This window comes from Zalophus californianus, chromosome 4 (genome assembly GCF_009762305.2).
Source record: "Zalophus californianus isolate mZalCal1 chromosome 4, mZalCal1.pri.v2, whole genome shotgun sequence".
Taxonomy (NCBI): Eukaryota; Metazoa; Chordata; class Mammalia; order Carnivora; family Otariidae; genus Zalophus; species Zalophus californianus.
This window is the reverse complement of record NC_045598.1, coordinates 91,342,314-91,366,293: the sequence shown is the minus strand read 5'-3', so window position 1 is coordinate 91,366,293 and position 23,980 is coordinate 91,342,314. Positions and strand designations below refer to the sequence as shown.

The 23,980-nt window shown below is 41.8% G+C and overlaps 2 protein-coding genes across 5 annotated transcripts in view; one reads left to right on the top strand and one right to left on the bottom strand.

The window, feature by feature from the left end:
* The window catches only part of FAM102B (family with sequence similarity 102 member B), an 88,047-nt gene that overhangs the window by 10,925 nt on the left and 53,142 nt on the right, over positions 1–23,980 (bottom strand). The window contains exons 3-6 of the mRNA XM_027591211.1: positions 18,205–18,234; positions 13,276–13,392; positions 9,599–9,645; positions 1,547–1,650 (exon numbers count right to left, since the gene is read on the bottom strand). Coding sequence (XP_027447012.1) covers positions 1,547–1,650; positions 9,599–9,645; positions 13,276–13,392; positions 18,205–18,234 — 298 coding nt within the window. The remainder of the gene's footprint in view (positions 1–1,546; positions 1,651–9,598; positions 9,646–13,275; positions 13,393–18,204; positions 18,235–23,980) is intronic.
* Positions 1–23,980, top strand: part of HENMT1 (HEN methyltransferase 1) — a 59,589-nt gene that overhangs the window by 31,787 nt on the left and 3,822 nt on the right. For all 4 annotated transcript variants that reach the window (XM_027591117.2, XM_027590850.2, XM_027591034.2 and 1 more), the window contains exon 8: positions 18,888–19,020. In XM_027591117.2, coding sequence (XP_027446918.2) covers positions 18,888–19,020 — 133 coding nt within the window. The remainder of the gene's footprint in view (positions 1–18,887; positions 19,021–23,980) is intronic.

The following is a 23,980-nucleotide window of genomic DNA, read 5'->3' as shown; positions in this document are numbered from 1 at the left end:
TCTGGAGGCAACACAGATTTGTAAACCAAAGTGTTCGATTCATATTTACATGATCACATTTACATGAATGTGATAGTTAAATCCAAGGGAATAGAGGATATTGCCCAGGGACGGTGAGTAGAGGGAACTGAACTCTGGAACATCAGCATTTAAGAGGAAGGTGGGAGAAGATGAAGAGCCTCCAAGAAGCTAGATAAGGAAAGGTCAGAGAGGTGGGAGCCAAGGGCAAAGAAGGCTTCAAGAAAGAGTAGATGGCCAAGTCAGGTGAGAGCAGAAAAAACGCCCACAGGATTTGACAGCCCTGTTACTGGAGACATAAGACAGCGCAGAAGCCGGAAGCCAGGTGTCACATGTGTTTAGGAATAAATGCACAGTATTCTTCCTAGAAGTTTGGCTCTAAAAGGTATGAAAGAGGGAAGGGGAAAAGGGGAGAAGCAGGGAAGGGGAGGCTGCAGGAAGAAGAGCACGAACACACAGAAGAGCAGTAGACAGAGGATGTAGGGCCAGTGAGTTTTTTTTAAAATAAAGAATTCAGAATATTTAAATACCAAAGAGAAGGAGCTAATGGAAAGTTTAAAAGTATGCAAAGGATTGATCCTAAATCATGAGAACTGTAGTCCTTATTATCAATAAGAAACCTTATCTTTGCATATCTAGAAAGGTGATGAAAATGTTAATCCCGGGGCGCCTGGGTGGCTCAGTTGGTTAAACCACTGCCTTCAGCTCAGGCCATGATCCCAGGGTCCTGGGATCGAGCCCCACATCGGGCTCCCTGCTCGCAGGAAGCTTGCTTCTCCCTCTGCCTGCCGCTCCCCCTGCTTGTGCTCTCTCTCTCCCTCCCTCTCCCGCTCTCGCTCTCGCTCTGTGTGTCAAATAAATAAAATCTTTAAAAAAAAAAGAAAATGTTAATCCCATCACTACACCTTTCTTTTCATTCTTTCAAATAATAACCTTCCCCACAAGAAAGAAAGGAAAAGAAAGGAAGCTCCTAAGTCTTTTTTTCTTCAGCCAGCTTAACATTTTCCCCACCCTGCTTTTAACTCCTGGAGCAGATTGTGACTGTGGCTGGGAGTCTGTCCAGAGAAGCAGCATCCGTGTCACTTGGGAACACAATAATGCAATTTTTAGGCCCCAACCCTGATCCACCGAATCAGAACCTCCGGCTGTAGGTTTAACAAGCCCACCAGGTGACTCTGATGTACACTCATGTTTGGGAACCACTGACAGAGGAAGGTGATCCAGGGAGGAGAAGCAACACCTGACAGGTTGCTGGGCATGTGGAATAGGCAAACTCCTGCTGAAGTACACAATGGGGGGGTGTGTGTCACTGCAACGTTTAGCTCTTAATCTGTCAGGGCAATCTGTTTCAGACAAATGAAGCATTGGCTTAACCAAAAACTGCATAATTAAAACTCTGCTGATAATTATTGGCCCATTTCATCAAGCCATCTACCCAAAGAATTTTAAATCTGGGTGGGACTTTGGGAATCTTTTAGGATGTCAAGTAGTACAAACGAAAAAAACAGTATGCCACACACATCCATACCTGCTATTCCAAGATGGATTTTGAGAGTCTCTCCACCTTTTCTGTCTTCTTCCAGAGATTCAGATTCACCAGCAATGGGTATAGACATCGATGTAGAAGGAGGCCTATAAATAAATACTTCTAAGGATCAGAACTTGATTGATGGGTGAATCTGAAAGCTTGAAATAGTGTTAAAGACTGGTTGTGGAATCAGTATACAGCCTTAGTAAGGTGCGTGCTTAATGTTCCTCTGAGGGTGAGCGTAATAAAAATCAACAAATACTGTACGAGCTTCCTCAAAACTGGAATGAGATTCATGGGGGGGAGGGGGAGAAAGGATTTTTACTCAACAGAAAATGTGAGACCAGAAACGACACTGCCTTCACAGAGTGTGGGAAAGAGAGAGAGGCTCTGTCCTTGCCTCCCCAGCACCATCAGTGGAGGATGCTTCTGCCGTCAACTCTCGGACAATGCAGGGAGATAGACGAGGGGCATTAAGCCCCTTTGTGCCTGAGGTTGTGAGGTTGCATCATGCTTCCTGCTCCAGTGCCTAAGCTCTTTTGTTGGCTCTGCTAACTTCTTATAAATTGTCCCCATGGTTTTATCTTCTACCTTCTCTGTAAACAGTTCACCTGCCCCAGGGGGAGTCTGTAAAGAACTCCAGTTGTTCAGATTTGCTTTTTGGGCTGGATTCTCTGGGGTAGGTGATGGATATATTTTCATTGGCTAATTCAAGGCTCCTATCTCCATGTGGAAGCTGTGAAGCAGGGAGGGGCCAGTTTGAGTTCTAACAAGAATTTTTTTTTTAAATAAAACATCCCTAACCTATTAAGGTTGATAGTCTAGAAAAAAAAATCACATCCTCCTAGAGACTATCCCTTGGTGACCTGAGGTAAAATAGGAAGGTGGCTGAAGGGATAGTGAAACTGACCCACTATGTGGCAATTCTCTTTTTGTTATTTTGTATTTATTGAAATTCAAAACGCACTAGCAAAGTACCTCCAAAATAAAGATCACTAAAATAAACTAGAAAAGTATTTCCAAAATAAAGATGACCAAAAATTAGCCTGAGTATATTAGTTACCTCTTGTTGCTGTAACACATTACCACAAACTTAGAGACTTAACACAAATTTATGATCTTACATTTCTGTAGGTTAAAGGTCTAACATATGTTCCACTGGACTAAAATCAAGGTGTTGGCAGGACCACATTCCTCCCTGGAGGCTTTGGGGGAGAATCTCTTCCCTTGTCTTTTCCGGCTTCCAGAGACCACCTGCATTCCTTAGCTCATGGCTCCTTCCTCCATCTTCAAAGCCAGAAAGGTCCCATCTCCAACTGTTCTGTATTTCACATTTCCCTCTGACCCTGATACTTTTCCAATTACCTTTTCCCTTGAATTATACCTCTTCCCTTTAAGGACCCTTGGGATTATATTGGGTCCATCTGGAGAACCCAGAATAATCTCCGTGAGTTCAGCAGATTAGTACCTTAATTCCACCTGCCACCTTATTCTCCTTTGCCATTTAACCCAACATATTCACAGGTTCTGGGGATTGGGACATAGACATCTTGGGTGGGGGGCTAATGCCACATGCCACAGATTAAATACACCACAGTTTAATATTTTCATGACAGTTCAATAATTGTCATTCAGCTGCCTTAATCTACAGAATTTATCTTTTTAATCTATATAAAACATTAAACCGGCCAGATGCAACAGTAACAAAAAAATGTAAAGCAATATAAAACAAATTGTACATTTCAAAGTAGTGGTTATTAGTGTGCATATGTTCATATATGTATATATAAAATTATACATGTATGTACACATGTGTAAATGTGAATATACTGTATGTGTACATATGCTATGTGGTAATTCTTAAATTCTTATATTATCTCAATAGAATTCTCAGGCTATTCAGATCCTTGAACAGGCATTTAAGATTGCCATTAAAACTATTTAATTTATAGATTATTTCTATCATATGATCTCCTAAATTCCAAAATTGCACATCCTGTTGGGACATTTTCTTTTTAAAAAAATCTATCATCTCTGTCAATCTATCTATCTAGAACATGAATAGGGGTAGGGGTGGGGGGAGGGGCAGAGGGAGAGAGAATCTTACGTAGGCTCCACACCCAGCGCAAGCCCAACATGGGGCTTGATCTGAGATCAAGGATTCCGAGATCATCACCTGAACCCAAATCAAGAGTTGGATGCTTAACCTACTGAGCCACCCAGGCGCCCCCTCTTGGGATACTTTCAAGTATGTGTCCTGCAAGTACACTGAGGTCAATATATCCCCAACTGAAGCCATCTTCTTTTTCCCAAATCTGCTTTCTTCTTGTATTCCCCAACTCTGAATGCCATCATGGTCCATAAAGTAACCAAAACCAGAATCCTAGATGCAGCCTCTGGGTCCTCCCTACTTGCATTTCTCCATAACCAATCAATTTCCAAATCACACAGATTCTCTCATATTTTTCCTATTCATCATCTCTTCTCAGCCTCCACTAATTACTTCAGTTTGGTCTTCTTTGTACCTTATGACCACAAAAGTCTCCTCGCTAGTCGGCCTCTATCTGTGCTATTTTCACTGTGGTCCTTCTGAAGTGTGCATGTGAACATGTTATTCTTTGATTTAAAACATCCATAGCTCCTTCCAGATAAAGCTCAAACTCCTTAGAATGGTAATACAAGGCCTTCTGCAGTCTGACCTAGACCTACCTCTTCAATTACCAAAGGTTGGATTTTTAAATAATGTAAAATAGTGGGAAAAAAAAACCCCATGCATTCAATATTCCATAAGAAAAAGTAATATGCAAAACAAATACACTTACAAAGAATGGAGCCTACAGTCACAGTCATTAATCACTGATCGTGACCCATGCTGGCCTGTCCTATCTTTTTTTATACCAGGTCCTTTGTTCTTCTTTCACAGGTGGCCTGATTACAGTGTCTCCATCCCGCCACCTTTCAGACCCGTTCTCCAGCCTTCAGAGCTCCTGGCCTGTGGACTCTTCTCTTTCTCCCCCTCTCTCAGTCTCCCTTGGGGTCCACCCTTTCCTGCCTAGGCCTGACTTCAGGGCCATAACCCTTTTAGCAACACCTTGAGTTTGGCACCCCTTGTTCTGTAGTCTCCAAAACCTTGAAGAGCCCCAACCCTGGATAATTTTAGCCTTCTTCATGAACTGCTCAAACACTGGGGCAACTAAGCATTATGGAGAAAATTCATTAACGATGGGGAATGAATGATATTGAGGCAAATTTATAATCTAAAATCTTAGCTGGGCCTTGGCAACTCTCCTAAGTCTCCCTAGACAACTCAGTCATGTTGAATAAATAATCATTGAGTGCCTAGTAGTGTCAGTTTTTATTCTGTTACCCCTTTTTGTTCTGAAAATGTTTTTGTATACCTTATCAGAAATTGTGTAATATAGCTCAATTACAGAATGAGAGAGATGAAATTTTAATTTCACAGTAATGTTTAGAGTATGTGAAAAATAACCTAAAATGACAATACCACCTACTTGGTGTTCATGCCCTGTAACAATGCCATAAACTCGAGCAAGTCATTTTCTTTTCCTAGAGTGTCTTCACCTACCTCCTCTGCTTCGTAATTTCCTATTCATCCTCTAAAAATTAGCTCCGTGTCACCTCCTCCCCCCCCACCCCCCCCAGGGGAGACTTTCCTGGCTTTTAAGAAAAAGTAGTTAGGGACTCTCCTCTATGCCTTGAGAGCATCATATGTTCTGTGTCTATCTCCCAAATAAATACTGAATCCTTCAGAGCAGGGACTGGTCTTAATTTAGTTTGGTAAATGTTAGCACATGGTAGACAATCAATGCATATGTACTGAATAAATGAGTGAATCTTGAATCTTGGGACCCTGGACAAATTAGTTCCTTAACCTCTGAGCCTCAAGGTCCTCACTTAAGAAATATGGATAATGCATCACAGAGTTGTTTCAAGAATTAAACTGGGAGACAATAATAGTCATTAAGTCATTCTGACAAATCTTAATTTCCTTCTAGAATATGAATGCTCCAGAGCCCCAGCTACTCAAGAGGATTAGATCATCCTTAGATCTGCATTACCACCAAATTGTCAGGTGCCAGTGTAGCATATAATTTTTCTCTCGAAATATTCTTTTCCTTTATTAGTACTAGTGGTTCGCTTTCTTTTCAGCCAGTTTCATTCTTTTACAAGAGTTGGTGGCTATTTGATGAGTTGCAGAGAACTACAAAACAGAGTTCAGGGCAGGTAGTTAGGAGCCTGACTTACCAGCTGTCTTAAGCATAAATACAGGCTTATGGTATGACATTTTGTCTTTCAGAAAAATAATACAAGCCATGTTACAGATCCTCTGCTCATAAAATACCAAGCTAGAATTTAAAGCTGAGAATGCCAAAGATCTGCTGTATTCTTGTTAGTTTCTCTAGTAGGTTTTTAAAAACTTTATATCATGAAAAACTCAAAGACAGATAAAAGCAGAGAGAATAGTAGAATGCACCTCCCAGCAGTTAGTTACATACATCTAGGTCTTACAGACAAATAGTCATATCACTCAATTGCTTTGTGCCTTAGTTTCCTCATCTGTAAGATGAGAACTTGGATTATATAATACTTTTTTTTTTAAAGATTTTATTTATTTATTTGAGAGAGAGAGAATGAGAGATAGAGAGCACGAGAGGGAAGAGGGTCAGAGGGAGAAGCAGACTCCCCGCCGAGCAGGGAGCCCGATGTGGGACTCGATTCCGGCACTCCAGGATCATGACCTGAGCCGAAGGCAGTCGCTTAACCAACTGAGCCACCCAGGCGCCCTATATAATACTTTTAAAACTGGCTTTGTGAAGCTCCCTTAGAGACTTCAGCGGTACTAAGGTACTCTACCTTTTTGCCCCTCAACAGAAGAATGTGATATACTGGGATTCATCATACATTTGAGCAGAAGGACTTTGTGGCTAAATATTCTGAAAAAAAAAAAATCACTGGACTAGACAACCTCCAACATTCTTTTCAGCTCTAAAGCATTGTGATTTTACATTTCTGATATATATTGAAATACAACCTAATAAAAATAATTTACTTTTTCCATCAGTCGTTTAAACACTTTTCTATTCAGTCCATATTCAGCATGTGCAAGTGCATGGATGTGTCAGAGCTGCCCCTTTTCCACTGATATGTGTACAATTTCAAATATTCAGAGAAAAGAGAAAATAAATATTGGGGGTTTGTTTTTCCCAAGAAATACTTTTATGTATCTTGGGATTAGGTAAGGTCTGTTTATTCTAATGAGTTATAAACATCTTTCTCTATAAATATAAATTCTAGACTGTCAGATTTACATTCCTGGAGATAATATAGAACATAAGATGATCTATTTTTGAGCTCTTTAGTATTTGAGTTGCACAAATAGATAAAATGGTACAGAAAGGGCCAGAAAGGGAATATTCATAAGTTCACGAGAAGGAATGATGAATTCCTTTTCTTCTACTTAGTTTTGCTGCTCATTTTCTCATTTCACCCTAAGCTGATTCCACTAGAAAAACACTGTTAGCCTAAGAAGCCAAATACAGTATAGCAAAAATTGTTTAGTCCTAAGAGAGCAGGATGTAAAGAAATAAGCCAGGAAATTATGGTTTGAGAGATGACAACACAAGAAGGATAAGTTATAGTAAAACGCATAGTTTAATCAATAATTGATTTTTACAAAAATATGTATTTTCATCTTTACAAAACACTGTAAATAGGGAACTATATAGACATTGCTATTAAAAATTTTTTTAAAAATTTATTTTAGAGTGAGAGAGAGTGCAGTGGGAGGGGCAGAGGGAGAGGGAAAGAGATAATCTTAAGGAGACTCCCCGCTGAGCGCAGAGCCTGACACAGGGCTCAATCCCACAACTCTGAGATCATGACCTGAGATAAAATCAAGAGTCGGACACTCAACCAACTGAGCCACCCAGGCGCCCCTGGACAGTACTCTTAAAAACATCAAGTTGATGCACAGGGAAATAATTAAGGTTTTCTTTTCTAAATATATTTTTTTCTCAGATCTTTAAATAATATATAATTAACTTTGTTTTTCAATTGTCTTCAGGAATTGCCTTTGCCCATTCCATTCACTCTCCTACGCTCTGAGAGGACTTTTACACATCTTTCCTCAAACCCCCACCTCCATCTTTCCCATCCCCACTCTTGTGATCATCTTGTTTCCTATTTCACTAAGAAATCAGGAACAATTTGAAAGCAACTTCTATTTGCTTCCACTTTTCATGTACCTGAATCTGAAGCTACATTCTCTGCCTTTATTCCTTTTGACAATCCAAGGACACTGTCTAGCAACTGTTGTTTTTCTCTTCTGTACCATCTCTCTCCTTCTCTCTTGAACCATTCATATCAGTACACAAATATACTGAACTGTGTCCCATCTTAAAACAACCCCAAAGACCTGCCTTGACCCTGTATCCTCTTTTTATTTGTAACTCCATTTTCTGTTCCTATTTTTGCAGCAAAATTCCTCATAAGAATTGTTTATATTGTCTCCAATTTTTCTCCTCCCAAACCCTCTTTGACCCACTCCAGTAAGGCTGCAGGCTCAGAGCATTCTACCACAGTGCTTGACAAAGGTACCGATGGTCTCTGTACTGCAGAGCCAAAGGGCAAGTCTCAGTCCCCATCTTCGGTGATCCACGTCCATGGGGTGGGACAGAGCCGGTTACTCTCTCCTTTTTGAAACACGTCCTTCACTTGGTTTTCAGGACGGTCCTCTCCTTTGGTTCCTTCCTCCTCTCTCAAAGTTGTTCCTTTGCTGGTTCTTCCCTGTCTCCCCAGTCTCCAACACACTGGAGTGTCCCACCCCTCAGTCTTTTTATACTCACTCCCTCTGGGTCATTTAATCAAATGTCACGGCTTTAACTACTCTCTATGTGCTGAAGATGTCATGATTTCCAAATTTGTATCTCCAGCCTGGGCCTCCCAACTGAACTCTGTAGTCATATCCAACTGTCTACTTGAAGTGCCTGGCTGGATGTTAAATAAGGATCTCCAATGTAACATGTCCAACACCCAAGCTGCCAACCCCCAACCTGTTCCTCTTAGAGGCTCTCCCATTTCAATAAATGAGTTACTCAGGCCCTAAACCTTGGATTACGGAAATAGCATCCTAATTCATCTACCTATTTCTGCCCTTGCTCCCATCGTTGTTCCCACAAATGGTCTATTCTCTACCTAGCAGCCATAAGTCAGATAATTTTATTTCCCTGCTCTAAACCCTCTAGTAGCTTTTTATCTCAGGTTATAAGTGGCTGAGGTGACTCTTTACCATCTGATCCCATTTCCTATCCCCCTCCTCCTCATTCTGTCTGGTCTAGACATACCGGTCTCCTGGCAGCCCCGTGGACATACCAAACACACTTCTCCCTGAAGGGCTTTGTCCCTGTTGCCTCTACCTCAAATGCTCTTTCTCCAAATATCTGCATGGTGTGCTCCCCACTTCCTTCAGGTCTCTGCTCAAATACCATCTGCCAGGGAAGACTTTCATCTTGACTACTCTCTATAGAACAGCAAACTTTCTCCCCACCATGCCCTCCTACCCTCCATTATTTTTCTCCAAAGCACTCATCGCCATCTTTATATTATACATTAATTTCTTAGCTTGTTGTTTTCCTCTTAAGAATATATGCTCCAAGAGGTCAGGGACTTGGTCTATTTTTTTTTTCACTGCTGTTTCTCTAGTGTCTAGAATAGGGCCTAGCATATGGTAAGGCACTTAACAGGTATTTGTTGAAGAAATGACTAAGTCCACAGAGATCAAATTCAAAAATTTAATTGTATAGTTTCACCCAAAACTTGAAGATGATGAAAGATCTACAGCTTAAATAATTTTAGAGTGCGGGGAGCTCGTTTGGCAAAGGGTTAATAGTAATTTCTATGTGGTCAGTCTCCTAGGAAAAGAACAGTTCCTTCACTCGTAAACACTACAAGTTATGAATGTAAACATTTAGACCAAAAAAAATGACTATTATACTTTCGGATAAATAATTCATTTACTGAGCATCAACTTACGTTTTAAAACACGGGTCACCAGACATCAGCTGCATACTGATCAAAACCTGGGTATTAGAAAAAGAAATATGATTATAAAAGTTCCCTTGAGAGGAGAAGCCATGTTCTGCTAATCCACGCATCCTCCACAGAACCTAGGCCAGTATTTCCTATTCAGAGATTATTCAATAAAGCGATTGCTGAATTGGGTTACATCCAGTATTAAATTGCTGCTTTACACAGACCATTTTTCAACATTCAAAACTTGGTAATGGCAAGTATCGGCGTGGGAAAGTGGAAATGGAGAGCCGGTGCTGTGACGGCCCCGCGGGTGTGTGCTGCTCGTGTGGTCTCCTGTATGTCTTTCCTCCCAGATTCCTGTGGTGCTGAAGTGTCTGGAATGTTTCCCTCCAACGTGCCATGTTGACCTTCAAGGTGGGGCCTGTAGTGGCTTGTGAGAGCAGAATGCTTCTGGGCTTTTTCCAACTTTAGAACAGAATTTAAAGCTTTGCTAATGCTTTCTGAAACGTTGCTCTTCTCTACTTGCTGACGGTCTCTTTAAGACTCAACCGTAGGATCTTGTTATGTTCTTCCGGGAATAATAACGGTAATAGCAGTAATAACAACAACATTAATAGCAATCGTGATTTGAGACTTATGTGCCAGGCGTAAGCTAAGTGTTGTATACTGCATGATTTCATTTAGTGTTCAAAACTCCTAGGAGAGCCTGATACTTTCCTTTTAAGCTCAGGAGATGAAGTGATATTTTCAAGATCAGGTAGCTAATAAAGGGTAGAGCTGAGATCTGAAACTAGGACTGCATAATACTGAAACTCATGGTCTTTATGAAGAAGAGAAAATTTATATACGTGCATATTTTCTACTAGTGGCTGACATGTATCCTAAGAGAATCTCATTTCTTTTTTATTTCTTCACCCGAGTGCCTCCACTACTGTTCCTCTTCTCTCTGAGCGCGACACTTATTAAATGTGGGACCTGGGCCAGTTGTGTGGGCATCCTTATCCCTTCGGCTTCCAAAGAACTCCACAGTCTGGTTTCTAACTACATCAAAACAGCACTCTTGAATACCCGGAATGTCTCAGAAGGGATGGAGATGGCACATGCAGCTTTTAAGACATTGTGTGGGGAAGCAGAACAGAGAGAGTGGGATAGTGGTTGGAGGAGGTGAGAAGTGGTTTTTGTTTGTTTTGAATACAGTGGCTATGAGAGCTGTTTCTTCATATGTTAATGAGGATGATTCACTGGAGATAGAGATGATTAGGAGAAGGGATAGTCCAAGCTGCAGAGCTCTTGATTAGGCAAGCTTTGGACTCTAGCACCTAAGAGGAAGGAGTGACTTCTGACAGGGAGAGGGACATTTCCTTCATTGTAATGGGGGCAAAAGGGGTAACAGGGCTGGAGAGACAGGAAGAACTGTAAATTCTGCAACAGGAAGACGAGGGAATTTGAATTTAATGACTTCTGTTTTCTCCATAAAGGATAAAGTAAGACCACTAGCTGAGAACAAAGGTGGTGTGTGGAGATACGAGGAGAAAGAAGGTATAAAAAAAGAGTATTTAAAAACCAGGAAAGGACGCTTACAAAGGAAGTACAGTTGCTTGATGGTGGTGAGCAAGACTGTAGGAACGGCAGCTATATGGTGGTGTGATCTTCTCCAGCAACGTTTGGCAACTAGGGTGTAGGCCCAGAGAGGTCAGCTGAATTTGACTGGGGTCAGGGACTCACCAGGGGACAGCAATGAGGGAGATGGGCAAAGCAGCAAGGAGTGTTTTTAAGCATAGGAGAATCGTGGATTCTGGAATCTAAGCTGGATAAAGAGGGAAGTGGAAGCAAGTAGAGGCTGGCAGAGAGTGAGAGAACAGTAAGGTGAAGGACAGCGAAGTGAGGAGGAGACCAAGAGGACTGGAAACATAAGAGACAGTAGTAGCAGAGGGGAATAGTGTGGTGAAGTTTCTAGACATAGAAAAGTCTAGAGTTTGGGGGTGAGAACTGAGATGAAGAAAAAGAAAAGGTTGCTGGTGAAGGGCAGTATAAGGAACGGAGAGGCCTCAGGCACATAAAAGATTAGCTAGAGGGAAAGAATGCATAGAGAAGACAGTCCACAAGGATAGATCACCCACCAGATGGTGAAGCCACCAAAACATGGTGACAGAAGAGATGGAAAGAGAAACTGTGAGCTAGGAGCTAAGTCACTGATGAGCAGGAGAGAGAAGGTTACTAGGTGGCCAGGCGATGATACAGCTCAGGCAGGAAGAGTGTGAGAGCTGAATGGTGTGATCTAAAAAATGGTAAGTTATGGGGTGTCTGAGTGGCTCAGTCAGTTGAGTGTCTGACTCTTGGTTTCAGCTCAGGTCATGATCTCAGGGTTGTGAAATCGAGCCCCGTATTGGGCTCTGTGCTCAGTGGGGAGTCTGCTTGAGATTCTTTCTCTGTCCCTCCCCCTACTTGTGCGTGTACGCTCTTGCACTATAAAGTTAAAAAAAAAAAAAAAAGAGTAAGTTCTTTGTAGGACCAAGTGGGAGAGATGGTGTGAAAGGATCAATGGGGAGCCAGAAGGAAACTACTCTAGGAGCTGGGCCTAAGGAATGGGGTGAGGATGGGGGAGTCTGAAATTAGAAAGTTATTTCAATTCCCAATGAAAACACTGTAATTCAGAGAAGGATTACCACTCTTCTTATGCTGCAAATATGAAGAAACTGAATTTAGTGGTCTGTTTGGGGTCAGTCTAAGAATGAACAGCACAGTCTGTTCCTTCTGAGTCTGGTGCTTAGACAGCATGATAACATGAAAAGACCAATGACCACATGGCAGAAGATTCGCATTCTGGCCTCTGCTCTGCCCCCAATGACTTTAGTGAGACACTTAACTTGAGTCTCGGCTTCTTTACCTGGAATCTACCCCATTGACCCAACACTGTTTATGTCACACAGGTATATGCAAGTGCTCTGAAATTTTTTGTTATATTTACCGAAAACAAAGTTTGAAAACTGTAGGTATAGGATAACTCTTTGCTCCACTAACTTCCGACCACCCAGTTTTTATTCTGAATTATTTTCCTTTCCTATCATTAGATAAGCTACCATCATGGGGAAACCTAACTAAAATACAGCAGAATGTATGTCCAGTGAGTCTTACCAAGTACAAGGCACTTTACAAACATTTTCTCAACTGGTCTCATTTAATACCCCCAGCAACTCTCTGAAGTGTGGCCAGGAGAATAGGAGGCTGCTGATGGTACTTGGAAACAACAGGGCAGATGCCTAAAGTGAGTTCCACCTGTCACTTTACTAGTTACAGGAAAGCCCAGTGACTTCTCTGTGCCCACCACAGCTGCTTGGGAAGTCACTTTTTGGGACTGATTAACATTTTTAAGGTATTCACTCATCATGCTCCTTACTCTCAATGAGCCCTTATGCTGTAGCAGTTGTATGTACTATTCCCTGAATGTTCACAGCTCCAGAAACACCTTAGGATCATGAAGGTGAACATTTGTTAATTTTCACTGCTTCTGTGACTGGGGTAGCTTTCCTCCCTTGATGGTGAGTGAGTGTTTCAGTGGTGTGGTCAGCTTATGATCTCAGTACCGTTTCCCATCTTGCCCTTGGCTGTATATACCCATGCTTATTTAAAGGCAGAGATTCTCATTTGTTGACATGCAAATCTCAAAACGTGCTTACTTTAAGAATGGAATTATCCTGTCTTGTATTTTTGGTATCATAGCCTTCCAGTAAACAGCGACGAGTGGTATTTCCTGATCCAGCAAACTCTGCCAGGTTTAGGTCTGCAAAGCCCAGCTATGAAAAGAAAGGGAATTATATTAATAGAGTATCTACTAGGTTTCTATCATATTCTCCTTAAAATAAATATTCAATCCATGTTCTAGACAAGTTTTCTCAAAGTTCAGTTATTTGCAATTTTGGCCATCTTAACAATATCTGCTCTATTATTTGCTTAATGTGTGCCTTTAAATTGGCTTGCTTCTTTTGTGAAAATGTATTACCTATTCTATTCTTGTCTTAAGCAATGCGATCTCTGAAATCACAGATTTGATGTGCTTAATATATATATTTTTTCTGTACACACTGAAATACATAACTATTAAAGTAAAAATAAGTTTATCAAACAATTAAAATCATTGCAAGTAGCAGTGGTACTCACCCCACACTGTGGGAAATAGCAGCAGACCAATCATGATCATTTGCATATGCATAAAGAAAACTGATTAGACATTCTTCTCCCTATTCTGATTCTGGCTCCATTCCCAGTTAACCACTGGTGACTGCAGACAGTTGCAGGTTATTAAATTCTTACTTTCCATGCAAGAAATAGAATGATTTAAGTTTTCTTTGGTATAAGCCCCTTCTCCTTCACCACCTTCCACAACATTTGTCTTGCTGATAACACTTAAGCTAAATCCCTTTTTATGAAACCTTTTCCCCTTCCCCAAAGCTGTGCCCCTCAACAACCCTCTATGCTGCTCTCCAAAAGTTTAGCTCAAACCTGTTCCTCCTTCTCATTACTACCCATGTTCAGTCCCCATTTTCTGCAGCTACCGAAGATCGTCTTGCGCTCTGTCCTCTGATGTTGTTTAACCCCTATTTCTCGTTTCCAAGCGGTACAAGAAATATGCCCTATTTTTTTTTTTTTACAAAGTCTGTTCTATTCTACATGACTAAATGCACATGGAGTCTTCTATTAAAAACAACAAAAAATGTTTTTGATTTTGCAATTAAGCACATCTCCCTGAATGCCTAATAAAAAGTACTAACAGTTTCAAACACTGCTATGATTTTAAGCTGCCTGCTTTAAGATTTTAAGACACATACTGGGCACATAAGAAGGCATTTAAGATGAAGATTTTAACTAAAGGCTGGAGCATTATTTTAGTAGCCTTTAACTGGTACAAAAAGGATGGAGAATAAGAACTTACAGACCAGGTGAAAGGCCATGATTCCTAAATGCAGTAAGTCAGAACACATCAGCCACAGGTGACATCTACCTAATTTTCACAGGGTTACTCTGGCCTTACTGCCTTTTAGGGGTCCAGCAGATCAGCAGAAAAGCCTGGATGTATCTAGGGCAAAGCCACATACCAATAAGCATGTGAAGATTCATGGGGCTATTTGATTACACATCATCTGAAGGCTGTATTTCCTACATTACCCCTTCCCTTTAAACCTCTAGCACCTCCTTTCCATCCAAACTCTCTGCTGATGCCTTGCTTCCTAATTCACTCAGAAGCTAAAAGCAATCAAAAGAGCACTTAACATCCAGAAGCTCTTACTGCTGGCCACACGCACTCACCTGCCTGCAGCTATACCCTGCGTGCTGTAGGTGAACTGGCTGTGCTCTGATCCGAGGCCAACTACTCTCCCCCAGCCTGCTCAAGTTCACCGCTTCAGGAATTCCTCCCCCTCTTCTGCACTCTCAAGTTTCCCTTCTCTGTCCAACCATTCCCATTAGCACACAAACATGCCAGTTTTTACCATCTTAATGAACAAAAGAAAACCTCATCCCACATCTCTCCCCAGTCTGTTGGACTACTTTTCTGCTTTTATAGCAAAACTCCTTGCAAGAGTTGTCTACGTTGACTGTCTATGGTCCCTTCATCCTTGGCCACCACCTTGTCAACTTCACTTCCCCATTCTCTTATTTACTCTCCTGGCCACAATGTCCTTTTCCTTGAACATGCCAAGACCGCCCCAAGGCCTTTAACACTTCTTGTTCTTTTGCCTGACCCATTCTTAGATCATCTTGTAGCTTTCCTCCTCACTCCATTCAGGTCTATGTTCACATACCACCTAAGAGGCCTTCCATGACCATTCTTAATGCCCTGACTCCTCCCTTCCTCCCCTACCCCGTCCGCCTTTACCCCTTGCCTGCCTTGTTCCTCTCCTTAGTAGTTGTCATCATATCACATACATACACATCTCATATTTATTTTGTTTACTGTCTCCTCCAACCTTCCATAAGCATATAACAGCGCCAAGAACAATGCTGCCATATGGTAGGCAGTTAATTAATACGTATTTGTTGAGCAAAAACTGGCCCATTGGCTTACCATCCACCATTAGTATGCTGGTATTACAGTGTCACCAAGCATAATTAAAAAAAAAAAAACAATCTGATCAGTCACCATTAAGAAAGCATATTAAAAGGTGGGGTACGTCAATGTGATGTTTTAGGCTGCAGGTTACCAATGAAGGCTGTGATGTTTCAGGCTGAAGGTCAACATTTACTGAGCACCTTTTATGTGCTAGGCTCTGTTCTGGACACTGCAAAACAGTGATGAACAGGACAGATCAGGACTTGGTGAGGCACCAGAGAGTCCATATTTCCTCATGATTTTCTCTTTGGCTTTACTGAGATAACAGTCTCATTAAAATGGTGTATCTACATAGCTACTAGTTATAGCTGTGGTAGATATTATTTCATTTGGCAAATAATTCTGAGCATCTACATTTCAAGTAACATTAGGCATTGGGAATGTAAATCATTCCTAGTCTCAAGGAGCTCATAGTTAAATGAGAGAAGATAGAAAGAAAATACATTCTTATAAAAAAAGTTTAAATGCTGGGATAGAAGAAGGCACAGTTACAAGACAGAAAAGAAAAGAAAATTTCTCAGGGGAAGGGATGACTAAATTGTCTAATGCTGTATGAGTTGACAGGACAAGGGAAGGCGGAAGCACATGCATAACAGGGAAAATATCAAGTTATAAGGCAAAGAGGCTAAAATAGCATGGTACACTCCAGGAAGTTTCTGAGGGCAGTAAGTCTGAAGCATAAGAATAAGTGAGTGTGAGCATTCACAGATGGCGTCCAAGATGGGTCTAAATGCTGGGTTAAAGACTTTTCATTTCATTTTCCTTGACAGGCAATAGATAGCTGCTGAAGGACTGAAAGTGGAGGAATGATCATGTTTGAATTTCAGAGTGATCATATGGCAATAGTACAGAGGATGGATGGAGGGAGAAATCAGAGGCAGAGAATAAAAGACAGGAGGCCAGTACAGGTTTTAAATAAGAAATAATGAAGGCATAACCTATGGCACTGGTCTTGTGAATAGTGAAGGCATAACCTATGGCACTGGCCTTGCGAATAATGAAGATATAACCTATGGCACTGGCCTTGTGAATGGAGAGAAGGGATGGTTTTTAAAGGAGAAGGGAGAAATCAAGATTTGTCAATTGCAGCAGACCCTGTTTTTTGCCTCCCCACCATCATCCGATGTTATAATATTCCTTGTTAGCAGAGCCCTGATTTTATTCAAATGTCCACCCTTAGCTCATCCATGTGCAAAAGGAAAGTGGCCCAACCTCTAGCTCATTGTTAAACTGTCATTAGTCTAAGGTAGCCATGGCAATCCATTCCTATTGCCCATGACTGGTATAGGAGTGGGCATATGATCCAGTTGTGGCCAATGAAAGGTATGGGGAAATCCTCTGAGGGCTGACTAGGAAAAGTTTTCTCACTCAAAATAGAAAAAAAGAAAGCCATTTGTGGAGAAGCAGCTAGATTTTGTCATATGTGAATGTGTGGACTAAAAATCCACCTGGTGACCATGAGAAGAGCTAGGCAAGGATAAAATCATCACACAGAGAATGGAAGAATGAAAAGAGAAAAGTAACATGAGTTCTTGATGATGTCCTTCAGCCAGTGGCTTAACTAATCCTGGAGCAGCTCTATCTCGCATCTGCAGCTCTGTTTCATATCTACTTGCTTTGTGAAATTAAAAAAAAAAACCAAACCTCTAGGTGAGGAGGGTATTCTGTTACTTGTAGCAAAGAGCATCATAACTGACACTGCAACCAAGTACTTTTAAGGAGTTAGGCAGACTTGATGGTTAAGCTGGTGTCCTGGCTCAGATGACTGAATTGATAGAGATACCATTAGAGACTGAAAATAAAAGAGGAGTATGTGCATTTCTGGCAGTATTACTAATTCCTTCTATTTAGCAAAAAGGTGAGCACACTAATTACTAGTAATTCCATATAGCTAGTAAAAGTATAAAGGAGAGTAGTAATCATGTACTACAGAATGCTAAGAGAGCACAGAGGAGAGGCCCTATTCCACTGCGGGGGCGGGGGGTGGGGTGAGGGGAGGTGGGATTGGTAATACTTCCCAAGGGAGACTGAATTGGATGCTATTGCTTAATGGAATCAGAGATCATCTTCTGGTAGGGAAGCAGAAATGTAAGAATACCATCCCATAATCAGCTTTTAGAAAGAAAGTGCCTTTAATTTATTGCTGGATCCAACTGTTCAATCTCCAAGTTGCTTTATTTAAAGACAGCCAACTTGCGGGCCTCGGTGGCTCAGTTGGTTAAGCGTCTGACTCTTGATTTCATCTCAGGTCATGATCTCTGGGTTGTAGGATGGAGCACTGCTTCCAGCTCTGCGCTCAGCAGGAAGTCTGCTTGTTCCTCTCCCTCTGCTCCCCCCGCCAACCCTGCCGCTTGCACTCTTTAAAATAAATAAAATCTTAAAAAAATAAAAACAGTCAACTTGAATAGCAATTAGAGGAGCAAACCATTTGATTTTTAAGATTATAAATAGCAGTGAGTGATATTAAAAGTTCCAAAAGAGTAAAAGAACATCTACTTACCTTTGCATAAGCTTTTCCACCTTTCAATTCCTGCCAAAGATAAAAAACACTGTAAGGATATCATATGATTAAAGATTTAAAATTAAACATACATCAAATAATCCTGAAGTATTTACATTTTTACATGCTTGCAAATATTGATAGTAAATTTTTTTTTTAAGATTTATTTATTTGACAGAGAGAGACCCAGCAAGAGAGGGAACACAAGCAGTGGGAGGGGGAGAGGGAGAAGCAGGCTTCCCACTGAGCAGGGAGCCTGGTACGGGGCTCGATCCCAGGACCCTGAGATCATGACCTGAGCCGAACGCAGACGCTCAACGACTGAGCCACCCAGGCACCCTGCCATGAACTCTGTCTTGACTGTGGAAATTTATTTTCTGGCAGTTCCCTTTAACTAGAGTTAAAATGAACAGAAAATGTTATGCATCTTAGAAAGAAGCATAACTGGCTACTCTTAAAATCAAATCTTTTTTTAAACGATTTTATGTATTTATTTTGGGAGGGACTTTAGGGGGAGGGAGAGGGACTTGCAGATTCCGTGCAGAGCCTGGCAAGGGGCTCCATCCCATGGCTCCAAGACCAGGACCCAAGCCAAAACCAAGAGCTGGACGCTCAACTGACTGAGCCACCCAGGCGCCCCAAAATCAAATCTTTCTTACCTAAAAACACCTATGTCTTTGCAGGCTAATGGAGGAACAGGATGAATACTCTGAAAATTATATCCTTCGAGCTGTCTCTATTGGGCAAACCACACTTGTGGCTATTGCCAGGGACAAGATGGGGAGGAAATTCACATCGGCTCCTCGCCAGATTGAGGTAAGGAAATTATCTCATCCAAAATTAATACCTCATCTTATTTAGCTTTATTCATCTTTTTCTGTTTATTTTGCATAAGTTAAAAATTATTTGACTAAGTAAACTGATAGCTGTCTAACTCTTGAAACAATACGTAATTTGTTTTAGGTTTTTGTTTTTCTGTATAAAAGTAATACACTTGTAGAAAATTTGGAAAGCAAAAGAAATAATAAAGATGCAGAATGAAAATCACCTATAATTCCACTAGTTAGAGCCAAATGTTCGTTAATAATCCATTTCTTCTCCAAGCTTATTTTAACATAGATGAATCATGCTGCTTTCTTCATCCGTCATTAAAAGCTCGTTGCTGGCCCTGTGCTGGCAGTTGGTGACGCTGGTGATCGGTACCGAGAGTCTGTTATACTGCTCTCCCTGCTCTTGTATATGTTTGCCCCAAATGACTCTAGCAGTCCACTCTTCTGGTTGCCCCTGAGTACTTGAGGTAGGAACTTCCTTCTGTAAGCCTTGGCTTTTCCTTCTGTGGGCTGGCAGAGGACAGTGGAGCAGCCAACACACAGAACTACCGTTTGTGCGTGGCTGAAGACGGTGGTGATTTTGTAGCATCCCGGGCACTTCATGCCATGAAGTAGGAGCTGGGGCTCTGCACCAGGCGCTTCTTCTTGTGCTTCCTCTTCTCCTCTTCCGGGGACAGGTGCAGGAGATCCTTTGCGAGGGGCATGTTCTTGTGGGGAGGTCGTCACCGCCAGAAAGGCTTGATAGTAAATTTCTAATGATCTTAAATCCAACTATTTGGATAGCTACCCTACCCCCATCCCCCAAATTATCAGAATTTTAATTAAGAATTTAACTTAAATCTGAAAAAGGCAAACGGTAAGAAGACAAGCTAATTTTTAATCTATTCTGAAGAAGAAATTGCCAAAAAGTATCCTAGACACACTGTAAGAACCCAAATCACCAAAGAAATGTTAAATTACTTACTTAGTAAGCACATGAATGACATTGTGGAAAGATTTTAAGAAGAGTTGAAACCCCCACCCCAGAGACAACTATTGTTACCAATTTTTTTTTTAAAGATTTTATTTATTTATTTGACAGAGACACAGCGAGAGAGGGAACACAAGCAGGGGGAGTGGGAGAGGGAGAAGCAGGCTTCCCACTGAGGAGGGAGCCCGATGCGGGCTCGATCCCAGGACCCTGGGATCATGACCTGAGCCGAAGGCAGACGCTTTAACGACTGAGCCACCCAGGTGCCCCATACTGTTACCAATTTTTAGGAACAGTCCAAAAGATGCCTTTTACTCAAATGTACCATACTACACACACTGTTCCATATCTTACTTTTTTCTACTATATATATGATATTGTCCACATTAATATAAATATATATATAAACACATATAATATTAATCCAGTTAGTATAGTAGAATCCCTCTTAACTAACGTGAACAAGACTGGCAAAGTGAAAAATAGTAACAAATAATATACAGGCATCTTAACATTTTATTTGAAATATATAACTGTACACTAATTTGCCAAATCCCTGGATTTAGGACACCACACAGTGGTGAGAATTAAGTGTAAAATACTCAGAACAAAGCCCAGCATACAATATACTCTGTATGTGTGTTTGCCATTACAATTAGGGTCAAAACCTCTTCTCCCTACCCACTTTTAAAAAATTAGTTTTAGGTGTACAACACAGTGATTTGACAATTCTAAACATTATGCAATGCTCATCATGGTACATGTAGTCACCATCTGTCACCATACAACATGATTACAAAATTAGGAACTATATTCCCTATGCTGTACTTTTCATCTCTGTGACTTACTTATCTTATAACTGGAAGTTTGTACCTCTTAATCCCCTTCACCTATTTTGACCTTTCCCTCATCCCCCTCCCCTCTGGCAACCCCCAGTTTGTTCTCTGTACTTATGGTTCTGTTTCTGGCTTTTGTTTATTTTGTTTTTTTGGATTCCACATATAAGTGAAATCATATGGTATTTGTCTTTCTCTGACATTTCACTTAGCACAATACCCTCTAGGTCTATCCATGTTGTCGCGAACGAATGGTAAGAGTTCATTCTTTTTTATACCATTTCCATCTTTAAAGTAGTGAATTTAAGCTCTCTGCTCCTCCCTGTTTGACAGGCAGCCACATCTTACAGTTCAGTGCCAGCCGTGTCCCTGAGACACAGTGGTGAAGGTCAGAGTAAACGGATTTGGCTTTATTGGGGGCCTAGTCACTAGGGCTGCTTTTAACTCTGGCAAAACAGATACTGTCACCATCAGTGACCCCTTCATTGACCTCAAATACATGGTCTACATGTTTCGGGATGATTCCACCCACAGCAAATTCAATGGCACAGTCAAGGCTGAGAACAGGAAACTCGTCATCGATGGAAAACTCATCTCCATCTTCCAGGAGTGATATCCAGCCAACATCAAAGGGGGTGATGCTGGTGCTGAGTGTGCTGTGGAGTCCCCTAGGGTCTTCACCACCGTGGAGAAGGCTGGGGCTCACTTGAAGGGTGGGGCCAAGAGGGTCATCATCTCTGCCCCTGCTGCTGATGCTTCCATGTTTGTGATGGGCATGAACCATGAGAAGTATGACAACTCCCTCAAGATTGTCAGCAATGCCTCCTGCACCACCAACTGCTTGGCCCCATTCTTGACAACTTTGGCATCATGGAGGGACTCATGATTCATGACTCCATGCCATCACTGCCACCCAGAAGACTGTGATGGACTCCCTAGGAAGCTGTTGCACGATGGCTGAGGGGCTGCCCAGAACATCATCCCTGCTTCTATCGGTGCTGCTAAAGCTGTAGGTAAGGTCATCCTTGAGCTGAATGGGAAGCTCAATGGTATGGCCTTCCGTGTCTCCACCTGCAACGTGTCAGTCATGGATCTGACCTGCTGCCTGGAGAAAGCTGCTAAATACGATGACATCAAGAAGGTGGTGAAGCAGGCATCAGAGGGCCCCCTCAAGGGCATCCTGGGCTACACTGAGGACCAGGTTGTCTCCTGCGACTTTAACAGTGACACCCACTCTTCCACCTTTGATGCTGGCATTGCTCTCCAAGACCACTTTGTCAAGTTCATTTCCTGGTATGACAATGAATTTGGCTACAGCAACCAGATGGTAGACGTTATGGTCCACACGGCCTCCAAGGAGTAAGAGCCTCCTGGACCATCAGCCCCAGCAAGAGCAAGAGGAAGAGAGAGGCCCTCAGCTGCTAGGGAGTCCTTGCCCCAACTCATCCCCCAATACACTGAGAATCTCCTGACCTCTACACAGTTTCTATCCCAGACCCCATGAAGAAGGGGAGGGACTTGGGAAGTTCTACCTTGTCATGTACCCTCAATGTACATGTACCATGTACCCAGCCAAAAAAAAAAAAAGTGGTGAATTTAAATAAGATGGGCAGCAGTCTATGGTAAACTCTATTATTCATGAATATTTGCTGCCCTTCCCCTTTCCTGTCCCATTGATGTCTGGCGTGGCCATACCACTAAATCCACCCTATTATGAATTATTGAATTATTCTTCTTTATTAGATTGTTGTCATATCCCTTAATAATAGCACACTGCACTAAATCAAACAAAACTTTCTCCAGGTGACTGTCTCTTCTAGCCAATTCTTTGCTCCCCTCTACAGCTAAACTCCTCGAAAGACTTCTCAATTTGCTATACCCCACTCTCTATTCGATCTACTTCGAATAGGCCTTTGTCCTCATTTTCCCTCTGCAATGGTTAAGATTACCAATGATGTCCATTTTTGTTAAAGCCCAAAGGCTCTGTCTCCATCTTACTTAACCCCCCAACAGCATTTGACAGGCTTGCACTCCACCTCTTTCCTACATCATTTTTTTTTTTTTTCTCTCTAACCTTCCATGGTGCTGCAATTGCCTGGTTTTACTCCTACCTCAATGGCTGCTCCTTCCCACTCTCGTCTGCTGGACCTACTCCTGTATTCAACCTCTGTAGAAAGACTGCTAGTTGTGCACCAACTATCCATTCCCCTGCTCTCCAAAGTAATAGAAAACTGTATTTTTAGGGGCGCCTGGGTGGCTCAGTTGGTTAAGTGGCTGCCCTTGGCTCAGGTCATGATCCCGGGGTCCTGGGATCGAGCCCCGCATCAGGCTCCCTGCTCAGCGGGAAGCCTGATTCTCCCTCTCCCACTCTCCCTGCTTGTGTTCCCTCTCTTACTGTGTCTCTCTCTGTCAAATAAATAAATAAAATCTTTAAAAATTTTTTTCTTTAAATTCAATTTAAGTAACATATAGTGTATCATTAGTTTCAGAGGTAGAATTCAGTGCTTCATCAGTTGCATACAACACCCAGTGCTCATTACTTCAAATGCCCTCCTTAATGCCCATCACCTAGTTACCCCATCCCCCAACCTCCTCCCCTTCAGCGACCCTCAGTTTGTTCCCTAGAGTTAAGAGTCTCTTATGGTTTGCCTCCCTGTTTTCATCTTATTTTATTTTTCCTTCCCTTCCCCTATGTTCATCTGTTTTGTTTCTTAAATTCTACATATGAGTGAAATCATATGGTATTGTGCTATGGCACTGTGACCAAGATCTGGCCAAAAGGATGGAAGAACTGATACATATGAATTCTTGCTCCTCTCCTGCTAACAGTCATTTATACTCTTGAGTGTTAAGAGTGATCCAGGATTTGATTCAGGGCCTCTTGTCTTCTATGTCTACACTTTCCCCATTCAAGTCTGTAGGTTTTTCATCTTTTTGAGAGAGAGAGAGAGAGATAGAACGAGCAGGGGGAAGGGGAGAGAGAATCCCAAGCAGCCTCCACTCTCAGGGTGGAGCACGGCACGGTGCTCCATCTCACGACCCTGAGATCCTGACCTGAGCCGAAACCAAGAGTTGGACACTTAACTAAGCCAACCAGGTGTCCCAGGTCTGTAGCTTTAAATAAAAACTGTATGCTGGTA